Below are 19,558 nucleotides of genomic sequence, written 5' to 3'. Positions count from 1 at the left end.
GGGGATAATCAATCCAAAATAAGAACGTATACTTCTGCTCAAGACATTCGTATGTTAACGATCTTGGCGCTGATTCATACAGCTGGAATGACGGCGGTCCTTCATTTGGGTACTGTTCCTTCGGGATCGTAAAAGTTACCTTTATCTTCCTTTAACAATCCCTTCTTGATTAACGATGTTTTAATCTTACATTCAGGAGATTTGTGCTTAGTATTTCCACATACCCAACACCTAATGTCCTTTGATTCAGTTCGTGCAGCCTTCTTATTCATCTTAAGTTCATTCTTAAAGTTCATTATTGTACTAATTGCGTTGGAAACAACACTATCAAAGGCTCTCCATAACTTTAAATAATTTCCTTTAAAATGTCTCACAATGGACTCAACAGGAGAGTCCGAAGTTTGGTTTTGTAATAAAATAAAAGACGACCTTGCTTGTACCTGACTCCATAACTGTAATAATTTTGTTTCAAGTCGGGTAATTCTTAATGTCAGTTGGTTCATACTTTAATTGTTAATTAATATGTAAAGACTATAAACTATAAATTAATCTATAAAACGATTACTTTCTTAACTTTTTATATCTTGTACAAGACAACTCGTCAATTTCGACAACTTAGACGAGTAATTTAATGACTCATAATTTCACGTGTTCTATACGAAATGTTCTTTCACACTCTCAGTAATTCGTCATTACAACATCCTCCCTGAAATGAACATTAGTAGGGACTCTTCTTCAGATACTCCCTCATTCCAAGCAACCTCAACTGATTCTTATGTATAGGAGCAGTAAGTGATTTAGTAAGTATGTCAGCTCTCATTTCTCTCGATGTAGCATACTTTACTTGAAAGTCTTTAGCTTCAATATGATCTCTAATAAAGAAATGTTTAATTTCAATGTGTTTAAGTTTTGAAAGACTAGTAGAATGATCAACTATAGCAATAGTACCTTGATTATCACAGTACAATATTCTTTTGACAGGAATTTCCAATTGTTCAAAGATTTGTTTCAACCATATCATTTCCCTACCAGCTTCTCCTAATGCGTACAATTCAGCTTCAGTAGTAGATTGACTAGTAGCAGTTTGTAATTTAGATTTCCATGTAATTGGACCATTAGCAAACCAGAATATATATCCTCCAGTAGATTTTCTACTATCCTTTTCACCAGCCCAGTCTGAGTCTGAATATCCTTTTTTTTTTTCAAAACACAGCATATATTTATTAAAATAAATTAAATATTTCTATACATAATTAAATAATAAAAACTGTTATATGGAGGAAAGTAATATCCTTTAAGAACTCTGGGTCCGTTAGTTGTAATAGAAGGTGAGTATTTTATCGAGAGTTCACGTGTACCAGCAATATAACGTAACACTCTTTTAGCTGCCATAAGATGACTTTGACGTGGAGACTGCAAGTAGTGAGATAGCTGACTAATGGAAAAGGCCAAATCAGGCCGAGCAGTATTTGCTAGATAAAGTAACTTACCAATTAGACTTCTGTATTCAGTCGGTTGTATTAAGGGATCACCAGGTAAATTGGACTGAAGAGACATTCCAGGTGCAAAAGGTGTTTCAACTGAGTTCACCTTCATGGGATCAAGATCAAAGGCTTTGAATATAGACTCAATATAGTCAGAAGCACCAACAACAATACCATCCTCCCTTTGCTCCACATTAAGGCCTAGAAATTTGGAGCAAACACCAAGATCCCGCATTTTAAAGCAAGCCAGAATACGTTGCTTAAATTGAGTAATCACCAAAGAAGACGAACTAGCAATAAGTAAGTCATCAACATAAAGGCCAACCATAATCATGTGACCAGTTACACGAGCAACATAAAGACATTTCTCTGAGGGAAGTGGACGAAAACCAAATGATCGAAGTGTAACATCAATAGTACGATGCCAGGCATTGGGAGCCTGCTTAAGACCATAAATAGATTTCTTTAGACGTAAAACCTTATGTGGAAAACTAGGAGAAACATAACCAGTAGGTTGAGTCATGTAAAGTTCCTCCGTTAATGGAGCATTAAGAAATGCAGTGGAGACGTCCATCTGATGGACAGTGAGCCGAAATTCAGCTGCTAAGTCCATATTAGAACTTTTACATGTGGATCTTTGTGGTCCTTTTGATCTTTCTATAGATGGGTATTCGTATTTCTTAACTACAATAGATGATTTTACTCGTTATGTTGTTGTTATTCCCCTTGTGTCACCTTCGGACACTGTTTCTGCTCTTAAGACGTTTATTACTCGTGCTAATCTGCAGCACTCACCACACCGTGTGCAGCGGATTCGGTCTGATAATGGATCTGAAATTCACACTCTCAGTAATTCGTCATTACAACAATAACTATAAATAGACGACGTACTCCCTCTCACTTCTCTATATTTATGCTAATACGACAACAACTACACTATAAATGACTGACAATTATCTTCCAATATTGTAACTTCCAAGAGCTGCAAAAATCCACCTGACCGAGGAATTTCTTGTTATGGACTTAAATCCATTCATTGAAGAGTAAATCATTGTTACTAGAAAAATTTTGATATTTGAAACCAGACTTTTCAATACATCTTTTAAACGATCGATTTCAAAAACGTCTATTTTCTGAAAATCTTCGCGGCAACGTTCCATTGCATGAACTCGCTTGTTAGATTTTTCCCAATTAGGAAGATGCATGGAAAAATGAAGAAAAAATTCCTGCATATCCCTTAATTCCCTTTAACCCCATACTTAAGAAAAAGAACAACCTGGAATTTTCAATGAGAAGGTTATCCCAGCGCTTCATTCATCGCTCTCTCCTATATAACAACTTGCTATTTCCATTTGACTTTTTTTCTATACTCAAGCCACTAAATATACAATTGCTCTATAAATTGCTAAACAATGGTTAATTATCAAACTTGGTTAAAGGAAATTGACGACAATACCAGACTTTCTAAATTGTCAATCCCAGGAACTCACAATTCTGCAGCTTGTCACACTGCATTACCTTCTGTTAGATGTCAAGGTGAAAGTGTTACGAAACAATTGGAACACGGTGTTAGGTTTTTAGATGTTCGTGTTGGGAAATTATTTGTTGGTAATGATGTAAAAGATTTACAAGTCATTCATGGAAAATTCCCAGTTAAGATTCCATTCCCCTTGAAATTGTCGACTACTTTGGAAGAAGTGTATGCGTTTTTGGAATCAAATCCTTCTGAAACTGTTTTCTTGTCATTGAAGCAAGAAGGCTCAGATGATTGGGATAATGAACATGATGAATTTGGTAATTTGATTTGGGATAAGTATGTTAATCCTAATAAGGATAAATGGTATTTGAACACTGATATTCCAAGACTTGGTGATGCTAGAGGGAAAGTAGTCTTATTCAGAAGATTTGGAGTTAAGGATGAACAAAGACTGAAAGAATTTGGATTTAGTGCAGATTGGTGGTCTTATAATACAACCGATGAAGATCGTGGTCAATATGTTGTTCAAGATTTTTGTGAAGTTCAGACTGCTGATGATTTACCTAAGAAGATTGATTATGTGAAAAAGTTTGCGAAGAGAACCGAAGATTATACTAATGGTAGCGATGATAAATTGTTTCTTAATTTCACTTCATCTTCCAATTTCTTTGATAAACAATGTTGGCCAGAAGCTGTTGCTAAAGCTATGATTAAGGGTGGACTTGGGGATACCATTAACAGAGGTGTTGGTATCATTATTTTGGACTATGCTGAAAGTGATGATTGGAGCTTAGTTAAGAAATTAGTTGATTCCAATTTTTAAGAAATGGACTCTCTGTTTTACACTATGTTTATGATATGCCTATTTGTTTTTGTTTATAGTTTGATGTATTAACCCTATTTCTTTCTACAAGACAGAGAACTGTAACATCTCTTGTTCCCTCTAAGATACCTTGCATCCTTTCTCATTCGCCTGTTGATGAATTTGATTGGTCTCATTTGAAATCTGGAGAATATTTTTTCCCACTATAAACAACAAAATTTTCAAGGTGGTTGAATCAACTTCGACATGTCCGTTCTTCCCCCAACCCATATAATTAAATATTAGTCATGATTTCTCGAGGAATTCTAATATGTAGTCGAACAGTGGTACCGAGAAGAATATGCCCAATTAGTATGACCCAATTCATACGATATCAATCCCAGAAAAAACCACCATCAAATTTTAGAGATATTGCAGACATAAAAGATCAAAAATTACGAGACATAATAGAAGGTACCAATCTCGGACAAGAAGCTTTGAAGAAGGAACAAGAAGAGAAATCAGCGAAAGAAAAAGATAGTCGAGAAGACGAAATCCGAAAAAAGAACCGAGATATTGAGGTGAAGCAACATCGACTTGAGAAACGAATGGCAGAGGATGAGAAAGACGAGTCTACAATTGAGTTGAAAGAGATCCATAAAGCATTCTCAGAAGAATCTAAAGCTAAGAGCGAAGAGAATTTACTGAAAGAGGATGAACTGGCAAATCTACGCCTTGGATCAAGTGATAGTTCCCGAGTAGTCCAACAGATCAATGAAGCAATTCAAAAAGAAATAGGAAACCTTCCGTCACAAATGGAAAAGACCAGAAGCAAAATGTCCAAGAAATTAGAAGAATACCTCGATTCAATCCAAGGAACGATCTTAACCGCGACCAGAGCATTGAATGATGTGACTGGCTATTCCGCAATTGAAAAATTGAAAAAATCAATTGAAAAACTTGAAGCAGAATTAAGAGAATGCAAAGAACAAGTAAAAGAATGTAAAATTGCATATACTGACGCCATTCAAAGGCGATCTGATTCGCAACGTGAAGTGAATGAATTGTTAACGAGAAAACATAATTGGTCCACTAAGGATTTGGAACGTTTTACTGAACTTTATAGAAATGATCATGCCAATGAACGATTAGAATCTGAAGCTGAACAGAATCTTGAGGATGCTGAACAAAAGGTGGATGCGGTTCAATTGAAATTAACACAACTGATTTTGACAAGATATCATGAAGAACAGATTTGGTCGGATAAGATTAGAAGATCGTCAACTTGGGGAACTTGGATTTTGATGGGAATTAACGTAATGCTTTTTATGGTGGCTACATTTTTTGTTGAGCCTTGGAAGAGAAGGAAATTGGTCAGGGCATTTGAAGATAAAGTCAAGGATTTGTTAGTTACTCAAGAAGAAACTAAGGTAATTGAACATTTGTTACAACCAGCTAAAGATGTGGAAGAACCAATCTTGCAACCAATTGAAGATGTAGTAGAAGGTGTTGTCGGTTCGGTTGAAACAACTCTTGAGATAGCTTCCCAAGAAGTCGCCAATTTGGTTGAATCTCCTATATCTGAAGAACCACGTGAAGCAGGGGATTCCTCCAAATCAAAGCAATTTGAACTTAATTTTATCAAATCAACTTGGAATGACTTTAAACAAGTTGTTACTAGCAATTATAATGCTTTATCTTCCCCTGATGTTACAACATTACAGGTGAATAAATTTCAATTTGAAGTGTTCTTGGTGTCTATTACGTTTGTTGCATGTAGTATTGGAAGTTTGATAACATTATATTTCAAATAGATAAATAGCAAATATAGACTATATTCATATAGAGTTGAGAATCTACGGACCCAACAGGTTTTGCAACCCAATCACTAAGACGGAAACCCCTTGTAAGTAGAATGTTTTCTGATAAGCTTTTTACGACAAAGAAAAAATACAGTGGCTTCTTTTACTCATATCTCCTGACTTCTCTCCTTTTCTAGCTTCATTTCTATGAACAATATTGGATTCTGAACTTGTGAATATTGTTTGTCTAGCTGATGTCTCAGTATGTCTGTAAATATATGTTGCAAAAAACGAGCTATGATAAAAGTACACGACTAACAAAATTTAAACTTAGTCGTGCAAACTCCAAATATCATTTGAAAAAAAAGCCAAAGAACCAAAAAGAAGTCGCCACTCTATTAAATAATTAGATTCATCCATCATCATCCTTTATTCAACTTTATTAAAAGAAACTTACAGGCACACAATGGAAGATCCAGTTCTTTTAGAATCTTCAGTCAATAGTATTTTATCCAGAATAAATAGTAAACATCAAGAAGATCCTGATGTTTATCTAAAATTAAAGAAATTAGAAAAAGAATTGGAATTATTAAAATTACAAGAGGAATATATTAAAGATGAACAACGTCATTTAAAAAGAGAATTAGTAAGGGCACAAGAAGAAGTCAAAAGAATCAAATCAGTTCCATTAGTAATTGGACAATTCTTAGAACCAATTGATGAAAATACTGGTATTGTATCATCAACCACTGGTTCAAATTATGTTGTTCGTATTTTATCAACATTAGATCGTGAATTATTAAAACCTTCAAGTTCGGTTGCATTACATCGTCATTCCAATGCTCTTGTTGATATCTTACCCCCAGAAGCTGATTCTTCTATTTCTATAGTTGGAGAAGATCAAAAACCTGATGTTACATATGCAGATGTTGGTGGATTGGATATGCAAAAGCAAGAAATTAGAGAAGCTGTTGAATTACCTTTAACTCAAGGAGAATTATATTCACAAATTGGTATCGATCCACCTAGAGGTGTTTTATTATATGGTCCTCCAGGTACTGGTAAGACCATGTTAGTTAAGGCAGTTGCTAATTCTACTACTGCATCTTTTATTAGAATTAATGGATCAGAATTTGTTCAGAAATATCTTGGTGAAGGTCCAAGAATGGTTAGAGATGTCTTTAGGTTAGCTAGAGAAAATTCCCCTGCTATTATATTTATTGATGAAATTGATGCTATCGCCACGAAAAGATTTGATGCCCAAACTGGTGCTGATAGAGAAGTTCAAAGAATTTTATTGGAATTATTAAATCAGATGGATGGATTTGATCAACAATCAACCGTGAAAGTGATTATGGCTACTAATAGAGCTGATACTCTAGATCCTGCATTATTAAGACCTGGTAGATTGGATAGAAAGATTGAATTCCCAAGCTTGAAAGATAGACGAGAAAGAAGATTGATTTTCTCTACAATTGCTTCCAAGATGTCACTTGCACCTGAAGCAGATTTGGATTCTTTGATTATTAGAAATGATCCATTATCAGGAGCGGTTATTGCGGCTATTATGCAAGAAGCTGGTTTAAGAGCAGTTAGAAAGAATAGATATATGATCTTACAAAGTGATTTGGAAGAAGCTTATACTTCTCAAGTAAAGACTGGTACCGAACATGATAAATTTGATTTCTATAAGTAAGTAGGAAATATGTACATTAATAAAAAAGCTTTTTAAAGTAATTGATATATATCAAGCTCAGTAAAATGTTGGATTCCAATGGTGAAGTTTAAATGGTCCATATCAATATGTCTCTTTGAATTCCATATCAATTTAAACTGAGTTTGATTGATGTGATGAGATAAACTCATTGGCGCAACAAGATAAACCAGTTTCTTCTCGTCATCTTCTCTCAGCAATCCACTAATCACGTCCTCTACCCTCTCAAAATCATTCCCCATCGCATCTATAATATTAATCCTCTTATTCATATCCAATTCCCCATCAATAAGTATAGTCTGAGTAGAATTATTCCCTAAAACCCAACTAGGAGGCGAATAAGTCTTCCACCAAATCTGAACCGCACGATCACCTCCATTCTCTCTTAGGTAATCCATAGCGGGCACAACCCCACCTTGATGGAATATACCCATTAATAAACACATAACAGTATTGAAAATATACCAAGTATACAACATCCAAGATCTGACGTGTTTGGAAGTAAAATCAAAACAACAGCATGCGAGGGGTACTATCGGCATAAGGAATCGTAATTCCTGATGAGGGATTGCTGAAAGGAATATAACTGCTCCAGTTAGACTTAAGAAGGGGATTGTTTTCCAATAGGTTCGATTTATGAGGAGGAAGAAGATGCCTGGTCCGAGGAGAATTGGAAGGTTGATTAGGAGGTGGGTGTAGTATGGGTGGATGCCATGTTTTGAAAGGTTGTCGACATTGGTGTTGTAGATTAGGTTATTAAGTGGGGTGATTGTGTAGTGGGAGATATCGAAGGGTGTTTGCATGGGTTGTTTCCCAAAAGAGATTGTGTCGATGATTATTAGGAGGATTGTTGGGATGATGAAACCGAGTAATATAATTGAAAGTTGGAGTGGATGTTGGAGAATGTATTTCAAGATGTACCAGCTTGGTAGTATCAAAAACACGGGGAATGTAACTCTATTGAATATCCCAATTGATATTAATCCACCTAGTATAAACATACTCTTAGTTTTGTTCAATTGTTTCACCTCAACATCGGTAGTTTCTAAGATATATCTCAAATCATCAATAATCAAAAGTGACAGCAAAACAAGAATCGTTTCAAAACTATTCGAAAATAAATGTGATTGATATACTAATGTAATATATGACGTCAGTGTAAAGAATATTGCTTTAATCCTTTCTGGTTTTGTTGGTAACATCCAATATAAGCAATAATCAGTCACTATCCATGTCAAAAATGCCAATTGTAATCTTGCGCAATACCAAATTTGTATAGGAGTCAATCCAAGATCTAAGAATCTGATTAAGTATAATAATGGTCCATATAATAAATATAATATCCCAATACTTCTAGCTGGATTTTCTGATTGGAATTCCCATGGGATATTAGTTGAATAGCCTAAGATTCGATGACTTACGATTTCAAAACTTTGGAAATGCTCATCTGGATGTATATATGATTCTTGAGTGGCAAAATAGAATCTGAATAGAATTGTAAGGAGATAAAATGTTCTCCAATTGATATTGGGAACTTTAATCATTGATGATTTTGATGAACTATTATACTGACAGGAAAAGAGAATGAAAAATTAATTTGTGTAGGACGGTTTGAGATTCTGCGACATAGATCATAAGTGACGACATATAACATATTCTGCGACACATCATGTCAAACCCGATATTTTTTAATCTTGTAAAATATTTTTTAATGTGTGTTATTTTCCAGCCGATCCTACATACATTATGAATTTATTGCAAAAATTAATTTCACAATTTTTTTAATGCCGCTTTGCTTGAAAGATTACTTTGGATTAAGTTACTCAAAAGCGTACGAAGCAATGAGCAGGGTCGACCGTTGAAGACCAAGTGAAAACTACTTCTCACTCTCTCTTCCTACTTCAATGTTATTGGCCCGAATAAAGCCTCAAGAGGAGGAAACACAATACAACCCGTTTTCCAATAGCAACGCAATCATCCATGAAGCTAATAGGTGTAATACCCAGTTTCATATTGGATGTGGTTACATTCTATGTGTAATCTTTATTGTTTTTCATTTTATGCTTCATTTACCAATAAGTGTAAAAGTTATTAAAGTTGAGGTGAATGAAAATTTTAATTGATCCGGTAAACATCGGAGTAAGAAAAAAAGTCCGTCTCGTCGGAACCGAAGAGGGGAGGATGTCGTACAATAAACCATTTTTATTGGTCAAACGGACAAAATCCCATCGAATGAAAATGTCGTACACACCCCATCAACAATGTCGTCCAAAATCTGCATTCCATTTTTCATTTTCAACATCGATGAACCTTCACTGTAAAGATTTCAATTTTTTTCTGAGTTTCATCCTTTCTAGTTTCTTTCTTTCTATTGAAGTAACAGATTTCCCATATCTAAACAAATAACCAAGATGTTCAGACAAATTGCCAGAAGAGCACCAATTGCCCCAAGATTCACCAGATCCTACATTGCCGGTCAATTCACTGGTTCAAAAGGTCCAAATGGTAAATATACCGTTACTTTAATTGAAGGTGATGGTATTGGTCCAGAAATTTCCCAATCAGTTAAAGACATTTATGCTGCTGCTGAAGTTCCAATTGAATGGGAACCAGTTGATGTTACTCCATTATTAATTGATGGTAAGACCACTTTACCTCAACCTGCAGTTGATTCTGTTAATAAGAATTTAGTTGCTCTTAAAGGTCCTTTGGCTACACCAGTTGGTAAAGGTCATACATCTATGAATTTAACTTTAAGAAGAACTTTCAACTTATTTGCTAATGTCCGTCCATGTAAATCTATTGTTGGATATGATACACCTTATGAAAATGTTGATACTGTTTTAATTAGAGAAAATACTGAAGGTGAATATTCTGGTATTGAACATACTATTGTTCCAGGTGTTGTTCAATCTATTAAATTGATTACTAAACCAGCTTCTGAAAAGGTTATCAGATATGCTTTTGAATATGCTAAATCTATCAATAAACCCCATGTTTTAGTTGTTCATAAGGCTTCTATTATGAAATTATCTGATGGTTTATTCGTTAGTACTGCTAAAGAAATTGCCAAAGAATATCCAGATGTTAAATTAGATTTCGAATTATTAGACAATACTTCTCTTAAATTAACTTCCGATCCATCTGATTATAAAGAAGTTGTTATGGTTATGCCAAACTTATATGGTGATATTATGTCTGATTTATCTTCTGGTTTAATTGGTGGTTTAGGTTTAACTCCATCCGGTAATATGGGTAACAAGGTTTCTATCTTTGAAGCCGTCCATGGTTCTGCCCCAGATATTGCTGGTAAGGGATTAGCTAACCCAACTGCTTTATTATTATCTTCTTGTATGATGTTGAGACATATGTCTTTGAATGCTGATGCTGATAGAATTGAAAATGCTGTTTTGAAGACTATTGCTTCTGGTCCAGAAAACAGAACTGGTGATTTGAAGGGTACTGCTTCTACTTCACATTTCACTCAACAAGTTATTGGTAACTTGTAAATTATAGGTCATGCCGAAGTATAAACTTATTTATATCACTTAACATTCTTTTCATAAACATATATTTAACGCATTAGTTCTTTTTTTTGACATTATCTATTATTTAAATAAATAATTTATCATTTAGTGTATTTACAAAGAGATACATAAACTTGTAAGAAATGTTCCATTCATATTGTATATATATCTATGCTTAGACACATTATTCACGCTTTGGAAAGTCTTTCATTCTCTTCTTTAATAGCATCTATTTCTTTAGATAATTCATCTAATTTAATCTTTGTTTCTTTAGATACGGAATCCTTCTTCTTTGATAACTTTTCCAAGATAATATTTGTTCCTTCAACAATTGCTACATGTTCAACTTTATGAACTCTATCTTCATATTCTTCCAAAGATTCACCTTTAATCAAATCGATTTCTTTAACTAAAATAGGTTCACCTCTATCAACTTCAGCAATCACTCTATGTATCATTACTCCTCCTTTAGTTATTTTACCTTCTTGACCTTCTTTCCAACAACGATCTATGGCATGAGTACCTTCAAATGCACCAGGTAAAGCAGGATGTAAGTTAATAATAGTTATTCCTGCTTTTTCCAATGGTTGTAATACACTTGGAGATAATATTAACATCCAACCAGCACAAACAATTAAATCTGGTTTCTTGTAAGTTTCATCTTTGGTAATTCCTTCAATATTTCCATAAATTAATAAATTTGCTAAATCTAAATTAAATTGTTCTCTTTTTGATTTACGTAATTCAACTTCTTCTTTTGGTATTCCCTTGTAATAATTCTTTAAAATATGATTCTTAGTTGGAATTGAAGCATTTGAAGCTCTAGTTAATCCATAAGCTGTTTCACTTGATGAAATAACTTGAGTAATTGTTCCTTTCAATTGATCCTTTTGTTGTGCATCAATTAATGCTTGTAAGTTTGTACCTGATCCAGATATTAATACAGTTATATTTAATGTCATTGTAATGTCTATCTATTCTCCTTGACTGTTTGCAACCCTTTCGTATCAATGTCTTTGGTAATGAAATTTTTTCCCCTTCCCTCTTCTCACAGTATTTAGTGATTGATTAATTCTTGTATGGCAGGGATAATTGACTCTGGCTTTCCAAAAAGGGAAATCGTGTCACATGACTTTCACATGACCACATTTATTGGATTTGTTTGATTTTTACTCCCTTTGTCTCAGAAGGTTTTCAAAGTTTTCACTCCATTTTTTGCAAATAATCATCCAATTTTTTTATGAAGTGAAATTTCCAGAAATGTTAGATAGAGAAAGTTGATTAAATTTATGATTTCTCTGATAAAGCTATGAGCTCAATTGAATTGATAGTAAAAATATCACCAGAAGGACATTTCAGCCGTACTAATAGTTTGTATCAATTGTACATATACTAATAACTATTAGAGTAGAGATCATAAGTAGGGTCTCATCCGGGTAATCTAACGTGGTGTAAATTTCATACCAAAAATAGACCTAACCTGTAAAATGACATAACACAAACATGAAATGAGATGAACTGAAAAATTTATATTTTATTAAACTGTAAAAGAATACTGTCAAAGAAAAATTCAACAATCCACTCACTCGCCCACCCCCCTCGTGCTGACAATTCCTCAATAACCTGTAAAGTACGAGCAAATGGCTTTAACTTTTTTCTAGTGGTCTTCTCTTTTTTACAACACCCAAATTCAATTGAACAGAAAAATTTTTCTCTCTTTCTATTCTTCTCTTCTTCTTTTTGTTTTAAGAAACCAATTAACGACACAATTCAAGATGGGTATGTTTTATAACTTAACTTTAACTTAATAGGGGGGATCTTACTACTGTTTATAATTGACACTACTTTTACATCAATACAATTCAATTGAATGAATTCAATTGAATAGAGAAGATGATGGTTATAATGGCAAAAAGGGGGATTTTGGAAAAAAAAAGAGTGAAAATTTTTTCGCACTGAAACTTTAATGACCTTGCGATGGTTTAATTGAATGTGTGTGTCTTTACCCACCACATACAAATTATAAACCATCAATTACTAGCTTACACAATATACTTTACACTATGACAATGAACAATTAATAAACATGTAAAAACCCCCCTGAATTCTATGACAATTCTTTATACTAACATCTCCTTTTTTTTAGTTGCTTTCACTATTGAACAAATCCGTGGATTGATGGACAAGGTTACTAATGTTCGTAACATGTCCGTCATTGCCCACGTCGATCACGGTAAATCTACTTTAACTGATTCTTTAGTCCAAAGAGCTGGTATTATTTCTGCTGCCAAGGCTGGTGAAGCTAGATTCACTGATACTAGAAAGGATGAACAAGAAAGAGGTATTACTATTAAATCCACTGCTATTTCTTTATATGCTTCTATGAGTGATGATGATGTCAAGGAAATCAAGCAAAAGACTGACGGTAACTCTTTCTTAATTAACTTGATTGATTCCCCAGGTCACGTTGATTTCTCTTCTGAAGTCACTGCTGCTTTACGTGTTACTGATGGTGCTTTAGTTGTCGTTGATACCGTTGAAGGTGTCTGTGTCCAAACTGAAACTGTCTTGAGACAAGCTTTAGCTGAAAGAATTAAGCCAGTTGTTATTATTAACAAGGTTGACAGAGCTTTATTAGAATTACAAGTCACCAAGGAAGATTTATATCAATCTTTCTCTAGAACTGTTGAATCCGTTAACGTCATCATTTCTACTTATCATGACCCAGCTTTAGGTGAAGCTCAAGTTTACCCAGATAAGGGTACCGTTGCTTTCGGTTCCGGTTTACATGGTTGGGCTTTCACTGTTAGACAATTTGCTAACAGATATGCTAAGAAATTCGGTGTTGACAGACAAAAGATGATGGAAAGATTATGGGGTGACTCTTACTTCAACCCAAAGACCAAGAAATGGACCAACAAGGAAAAGGATGCTGATGGTAAAACTTTAGACAGAGCCTTCAACATGTTCGTTTTAGACCCAATCTTCAGATTATTCGCTGCTATCATGAACTTTAAGAAGGATGAAATTCCAGTCTTATTAGAAAAGTTGGAAATTAACTTAAAGGGTGATGAAAAGGAATTAGAAGGTAAAGCTTTATTAAAGGTTGTTATGAGAAAATTCTTACCAGCTGCCGATGCTTTATTAGAAATGATTATTTTACATTTACCATCTCCAGTTACTGCTCAAGCTTACAGAGCTGAAACCTTATATGAAGGTCCATCTGATGATGCTTTCTGTGCTGCTATCAGAAACTGTGACCCAACTGCTGACTTGATGTTGTATATCTCCAAGATGGTCCCAACCTCTGATAAGGGTAGATTCTACGCTTTCGGTAGAGTTTTCGCTGGTACCGTTAGATCTGGTCAAAAGGTTAGAATTCAAGGTCCAAACTACCAAGTTGGTAAGAAGGAAGATTTATTCGTCAAATCTATTCAAAGAACCGTTTTAATGATGGGAAGATTTGTTGAACAAATTGATGACTGTCCAGCTGGTAACATTGTTGGTTTAGTTGGTATTGATCAATACTTATTGAAATCCGGTACTATTACCACCAATGAAGCTGCTCACAACATGAAGGTTATGAAATTCTCTGTCTCCCCAGTTGTTGAAGTTGCCGTTGAAGTTAAGAATGCTAACGATTTACCAAAATTAGTCGAAGGTTTAAAGAGATTATCTAAATCCGATCCATGTGTTAAGGTTTATATGTCCGAATCTGGTGAACATATTGTTGCTGGTACTGGTGAATTACATTTAGAAATTTGTTTACAAGATTTAGAAAATGATCATGCCGCTGTTCCATTAAGAATTTCCCCACCAGTTGTTTCTTATAGAGAAACTGTTGAAAAGGAATCTTCTATGACTGCTTTATCTAAATCTCCAAACAAGCATAACAGAATCTACGTTAAGGCTCAACCAATTGATGAAGAAGTTTCTTTAGACATTGAAGCTGGTGTTATTAACCCAAGAGATGATTTCAAGGCCAGAGCCAGAATCTTAGCCGACAAGCACGGTTGGGATGTCGGTGATGCCAGAAAGATTTGGTGTTTCGGTCCAGATGGTAACGGTCCAAATTTGGTTGTTGATCAAACCAAGGCTGTTCAATACTTGAATGAAATCAAGGATTCAGTTGTTGCTGCTTTCCAATGGGCTACCAAGGAAGGTCCAATTTTCGGTGAAAATGTTAGATCTTTAAGAGTTAACCTTTTAGATGTTACTTTACATGCTGATGCTATCCACAGAGGTGGTGGTCAAATTATCCCAACCATGAGAAGAGTCACTTATGCTTCTATGTTATTAGCTGAACCAGCTATTCAAGAACCAATTTTCTTGGTTGAAATTCAATGTCCAGAAAATGCTATTGGTGGTATTTATTCCGTCTTGAACAAGAAGAGAGGTCAAGTTATTTCTGAAGAACAAAGACCAGGTACTCCATTGTTCACTGTTAAGGCTTACTTACCAGTCAATGAATCTTTTGGTTTCACTGGTGAATTGAGACAAGCTACTGGTGGTCAAGCTTTCCCACAATTGATCTTTGACCATTGGTCTATCTTAAGTGGTGATGTTACTGATCCAAACACCAAACCAGGTTTAATTGTCAAGGAAAAGAGAATTAGACAAGGTTTGAAACCAGAAGTTCCAGGTTACGAAGAATACTATGATAAATTATAAGCTTGTTTTCGTTACAGGTTTGTATTTTTGATAATGGTACGCTTCTTTATTTGAATCGTATCTCATCTTGTGTTTATGTTTTTTGTTTACTCTAATTATTTTTATAGTTTAGTGAATCAATAGTTCTTTTAAAAAAATATAAATTTTATATTAAAAATTGTGTTTGTATTGTAGAGAGATTAATAGAATTAGGGTTGCAATGAGGTACTGTTGTGAGTGTCATCAATGGATTGTCTGTATAACTGGTTTTTTTTTGGCTACACTTAATATAATAAGTATTGTTGCTCAAGATGTGCATATTCCAACCAGAGGTTAATAATACTGATCAGCTGATTGGCCAACTACATCCAAACGAGTATGAAACGTTAATAGAGACAGTTTAGCCCTAAATTCGATCTGATAAAATGAAAATCCACGTTTTACATGCATCAAGCTACACAGAGAGGCATAAGAAAATCTAAGCGTTTTTATTTTCGGCTGGTTGCAAAAGCAACATAAACTTTCTACGATTCCCTTTTTCTATACTCTGAATCGATCAGAAGAGTAATTGAGAGATCGGGTAATTATACTAGGCAGAGGAGTGGTTCGGTAAAAATGTTCTTATTCATTATATTAATACAATAAATATAGGGCAAGTTGGGGCAGAGGCTTTCCACTTAGACTTCCCAATTAGGAAGTTACTGGAACCACAATTCCGCAACCGTTGCAAAATAAAAAATTGATTGGAAATCATTTTGAACATCGGTCATTTGAGATGATCTTTTCCATCTAGAAATTCCAAACCTGTAATAAAGTCACTAATCAATCCCGATCTTTCCGATCGTGACCAATCATATGATAGTTTTATTTCTTGGAGGATAAATAATAAATAATATTAGAGTCGGAAAGAACGGCTGAAAAAAATAAAACAGCAAATTAAAAAAAGTAATTTGCAATTTAATGACGGTATCGGTTCGGTGGAAATATAATACTTTCCCCATTACATAATCGTTCTAAATCTCATAAAACATGAAAGATGGATCCTGTCAACTTTTTTAAAATTTCATTTACAAACTCATAATTCTTGTTTTAACGAGCTTATATATATAGCGCAAAATGATGGAAGAGAGTGGCATGATCTCAAGACCCAAAGATGGTGTTTCCGGAGACAGGATAGACTATGCCGATTTTACTTATTGGTATATAAATATGGTGATGTCTGGGATATTACTTTTATTTTACTCATATAAATTATTTAGGTCAAAGAGAAGATACTGTAAACCAGTCATATTGATCCTATGGAATGTTCTTGTATCAAATTCATTCACATTTCTTATCGACAAGAATCAGTTGTTTGGGTTGTTAGTCTCACACAAATCATTAATTAACCAACTGTCTGATTTAGAATTGAATTCAATATATTTACATAATGATTTGAAATTGGTAATATGTATGATCATATCAATGATTGCTGGATATTGTATGATACATCACGACCAAATATTTTGCTTTCCCAAGCTTATATTATCATTAGCATTATTTTTTATCACGTCATTATTCATTATTCCTTCACATTCTATAACAAACACGTCTTCAGTGCTTTATACTACAATCCAAGGAGATATTAGTTTCAATTATATACTAGTAACAATCTCACTAACATTTATATTTATCATATCTACGATATTTTTCGAGACTGCTTCCATAAACCTTGCAGTTACTAAATTCTTGTATCAATTTATATGGTGCTATAATTGTATTTTGATACTTTCGTCATATTGGTTCACTATCATTGTTAGAGATATCCTAATAAATGTATTAAATCAAACGATTGACACAACACAGGCACAATCTTCATTAATAACATCAATATTCTTGAATTATTATTCTCATGTTACTTCAAATTGGGAAGATAATATGGAAGGTATTTCACACCAATGGCAAGTAGTGAATTTTATTAATGGATTTAATGGATTGTATGTCACTGCTGAGAGTTTCTGGTATGGATTGTGTGCATTTAATTGGTTGGTTGTTCCTGGAATATTACTCTTGTTGTCTCATAGACATAGGAATGGGGAAAATACCGAAAAAGAGATTGTATAGTTTATCATATTTATTTATAGCTAGTTAAGTTTAATCTATTTTTGTACGGTGTACGTTATATGAAACCTGAAGAACTGAGTGTTTTTGAATTGGTGTATGATTTGCAGCCAGTGCTACCTTTTAGGAGGCTTTTGAAACCAAAAAGAGCCAACACACTTTGTAAAATTCATTCCAATTAATTTTCCACGAGATTAATACAACATTATGGGTTTCAATTTGACTGCTAAGTGACCGTAATCATTTTTACACCGTGAGTGTTAGGAGACGACAGGCGAATTTTATTGGAGTTGAAAGTATAGACATAACAGCTCTAATCTGGGTCAATAAATGTTAAAAGTTCCTAGAGGCTTGTCTGTTCACTTGCGTTTTGGTGCGCCATCTAATAGGTTTTGCTACTGGTCTTCGCTACTCCATAATTACGGCAGCTATTGATGGCAATCTCACAATAAATTGAACGTGATGGTGGATCGGGGGTAAGATCTTGATCTTTTCCAAATTAAGAATTGTGTCCGACACGCTATCTCATTTAGGAATAACTCCGATCAAGTTTCACTTTTTCAAATATCTCCGTGCAACGGCCCTTTTAGGAAATCGCGCATTTTCGAGGAAAATTTTTCAAATCAGATTTACTCCACAGTATAAATTACCCCTGATTTTCCCTTGATCTCAGACTTAATTTTTTCCATTCTCCAATTCAAAAATAAGCAAACAAAAATGTCAATTGAGTTAAAATATAACAATTTAGGGAATTCTGGATTAAAGATTGCTCCAGTTATTGTTGGATGTATGACTTATGGGTCAAAAGATTGGGCTGAATGGGTTATGGAAGATGAAGAAGAAATTTTCCGAATTTTAAAGAAATGTTATGATGTTGGGTTACGTACCTTTGATACTGCTGATGTTTATTCCAATGGTAAATCCGAAGAATTGTTAGGTAGATTTCTTAAGAAATATAATATCCCTCGTGATCGAGTTGTTATTTTGAGTAAATGTTTCTTCCCAGTTGATGAAACAACCCCTGGCTTTAACTTGGTTAATAGAGACAAATTCCCCGCTGTTGATTATTATAATTCCCAAGGTCTTTCAAGAAAACACATTTTCGATGCCGTTGAAAATATTAAACGCAGATTGGGGACATATGTTGACGTATTACAAATCCATAGATTGGATCAATCTACTCCAAAGAGAGAAATCATGAAAGCATTGAACGATGTTGTTGATCAAGGATATGCTAGATATATCGGTGCTTCCTCAATGAAAGCCACCGAGTTTGTCGAATTACAATATATTGCTCAAACCAATAATTGGCATAAATTCATTAGTATGCAAAATTACTATAATTTGATCTATAGGGAAGAAGAAAGAGAAATGATTCCATATTGTCAAAAAAATGAAATTGGAGAAGTCGGTATTATTCCGTGGTCTCCTATTGCAAGAGGTGTTTTAGCAAGACCAGCTGGGAAAGAATCAGAAAATAAAAGAGATAAGAGTGATAGAACTTTCCAGATGTTACATCTTGATAGTTTGTCAGAATCTGAAAAAGAGATAATTGGAAGGGTTGAAATCTTAGCTAAAAAGCATAATGTTAGCATGGCAGCTCTTGCTACCAGTTGGGTTATTGGTAAGAAGTGTAATCCAATCGTGGGTCTTTCTTCTGTTAAGAGAGTGGATGATATTTTAGTGGCTACTACTATTGAGTTAACTGAAGATGAAGTCAAATACTTAGAGGAGCCTTATGTTGCAAAGGCTAGCTTGTTTTAGAGTTATCTCTTTTGCGTGTGTAGGAAGTAGACCGATTTTTTTAATACTATTCAAACATCCCTCTGTTTACTACTGCTTAGGTGGCAGATGTAAATTATACTCCGATGTGGCAGACGTGGCCATAACGTATACAATGGCACCAAACGATCTACAAACTGTAATCTCATATTTACATTCAGTGCAATACTTTGACTTAGAAAGAAGAAATACAATTAAGAGTAAACCCCTCGTTTTTGAT

The 19,558-nt window shown here is 34.3% G+C and overlaps 8 protein-coding genes and 1 pseudogene across 9 annotated transcripts; 6 read left to right on the top strand and 3 right to left on the bottom strand. All coding sequences in view use genetic code 12, as the record gives it.

Annotated features, from left to right (window-relative positions):
• Positions 1-101: 101 nt before the first annotated feature.
• Positions 102-2,058, bottom strand: J8A68_003568 (Ty1/Copia family ribonuclease HI; the record flags this gene model as incomplete). The annotated part of the gene is made up of 3 exons (XM_049407437.1): positions 102-444; positions 840-1,243; positions 1,303-2,058. The coding sequence occupies 3 exons, from the start codon at positions 2,056-2,058 to the stop codon at positions 102-104; spliced, it is 1,503 nt and encodes a 500-aa protein (XP_049263117.1).
• Positions 2,059-2,896: 838 nt separating this feature from the next.
• On the top strand, positions 2,897-3,784 carry PLC2 (Plc2p; the record flags this gene model as incomplete). Its single annotated transcript, XM_049407436.1, has 1 exon — positions 2,897-3,784. The coding sequence occupies one exon, from the start codon at positions 2,897-2,899 to the stop codon at positions 3,782-3,784; it is 888 nt and encodes a 295-aa protein (XP_049263116.1).
• Positions 3,785-4,071: 287 nt separating this feature from the next.
• SHE9 (She9p) lies at positions 4,072-5,577 on the top strand (the record flags this gene model as incomplete). The annotated part of the gene is made up of 1 exon (XM_049407435.1): positions 4,072-5,577. The coding sequence occupies one exon, from the start codon at positions 4,072-4,074 to the stop codon at positions 5,575-5,577; it is 1,506 nt and encodes a 501-aa protein (XP_049263115.1).
• Positions 5,578-6,031: 454 nt separating this feature from the next.
• On the top strand, positions 6,032-7,261 carry PR26 (proteasome regulatory particle base subunit; the record flags this gene model as incomplete). Its single annotated transcript, XM_049407434.1, has 1 exon — positions 6,032-7,261. One exon carries the CDS (start codon positions 6,032-6,034, stop codon positions 7,259-7,261), a length of 1,230 nt encoding a protein of 409 aa, XP_049263114.1.
• Positions 7,262-7,293: 32 nt separating this feature from the next.
• On the bottom strand, positions 7,294-8,823 carry J8A68_003564 (annotated as a pseudogene). The gene is made up of 2 exons: positions 8,201-8,823; positions 7,294-7,765 (listed from the first exon to the last, which is right to left on the bottom strand). Coding segments are annotated over exons 1-2 (1,095 nt in total).
• Positions 8,824-9,690: 867 nt separating this feature from the next.
• On the top strand, positions 9,691-10,788 carry IDH2 (isocitrate dehydrogenase (NAD(+)); the record flags this gene model as incomplete). The annotated part of the gene is made up of 1 exon (XM_049407432.1): positions 9,691-10,788. The coding sequence occupies one exon, from the start codon at positions 9,691-9,693 to the stop codon at positions 10,786-10,788; it is 1,098 nt and encodes a 365-aa protein (XP_049263113.1).
• Positions 10,789-10,994: 206 nt separating this feature from the next.
• Positions 10,995-11,768, bottom strand: ADE8 (phosphoribosylglycinamide formyltransferase; the record flags this gene model as incomplete). Its single annotated transcript, XM_049407431.1, has 1 exon — positions 10,995-11,768. The coding sequence occupies one exon, from the start codon at positions 11,766-11,768 to the stop codon at positions 10,995-10,997; it is 774 nt and encodes a 257-aa protein (XP_049263112.1).
• Positions 11,769-12,581: 813 nt separating this feature from the next.
• On the top strand, positions 12,582-15,477 carry EFT2 (elongation factor 2; the record flags this gene model as incomplete). The annotated part of the gene is made up of 2 exons (XM_049407430.1): positions 12,582-12,585; positions 12,953-15,477. 2 exons carry the CDS (start codon positions 12,582-12,584, stop codon positions 15,475-15,477), a joined length of 2,529 nt encoding a protein of 842 aa, XP_049263111.1.
• A 2,796-nt stretch (positions 15,478-18,273) lies between these two features.
• On the top strand, positions 18,274-19,320 carry J8A68_003560 (aldo/keto reductase; the record flags this gene model as incomplete). Its single annotated transcript, XM_049407429.1, has 1 exon — positions 18,274-19,320. One exon carries the CDS (start codon positions 18,274-18,276, stop codon positions 19,318-19,320), a length of 1,047 nt encoding a protein of 348 aa, XP_049263110.1.
• Positions 19,321-19,558: the final 238 nt, after the last annotated feature.

This window comes from Hemisphaericaspora subhashii (assembly GCF_019202705.1).
Source record: "Hemisphaericaspora subhashii strain CBS 10753 chromosome Unknown scaffold53, whole genome shotgun sequence".
Taxonomy (NCBI): Eukaryota; Fungi; Ascomycota; class Pichiomycetes; order Serinales; family Debaryomycetaceae; genus Hemisphaericaspora; species Hemisphaericaspora subhashii.
This window is presented reverse-complemented; position numbering and strand designations above follow the sequence as displayed.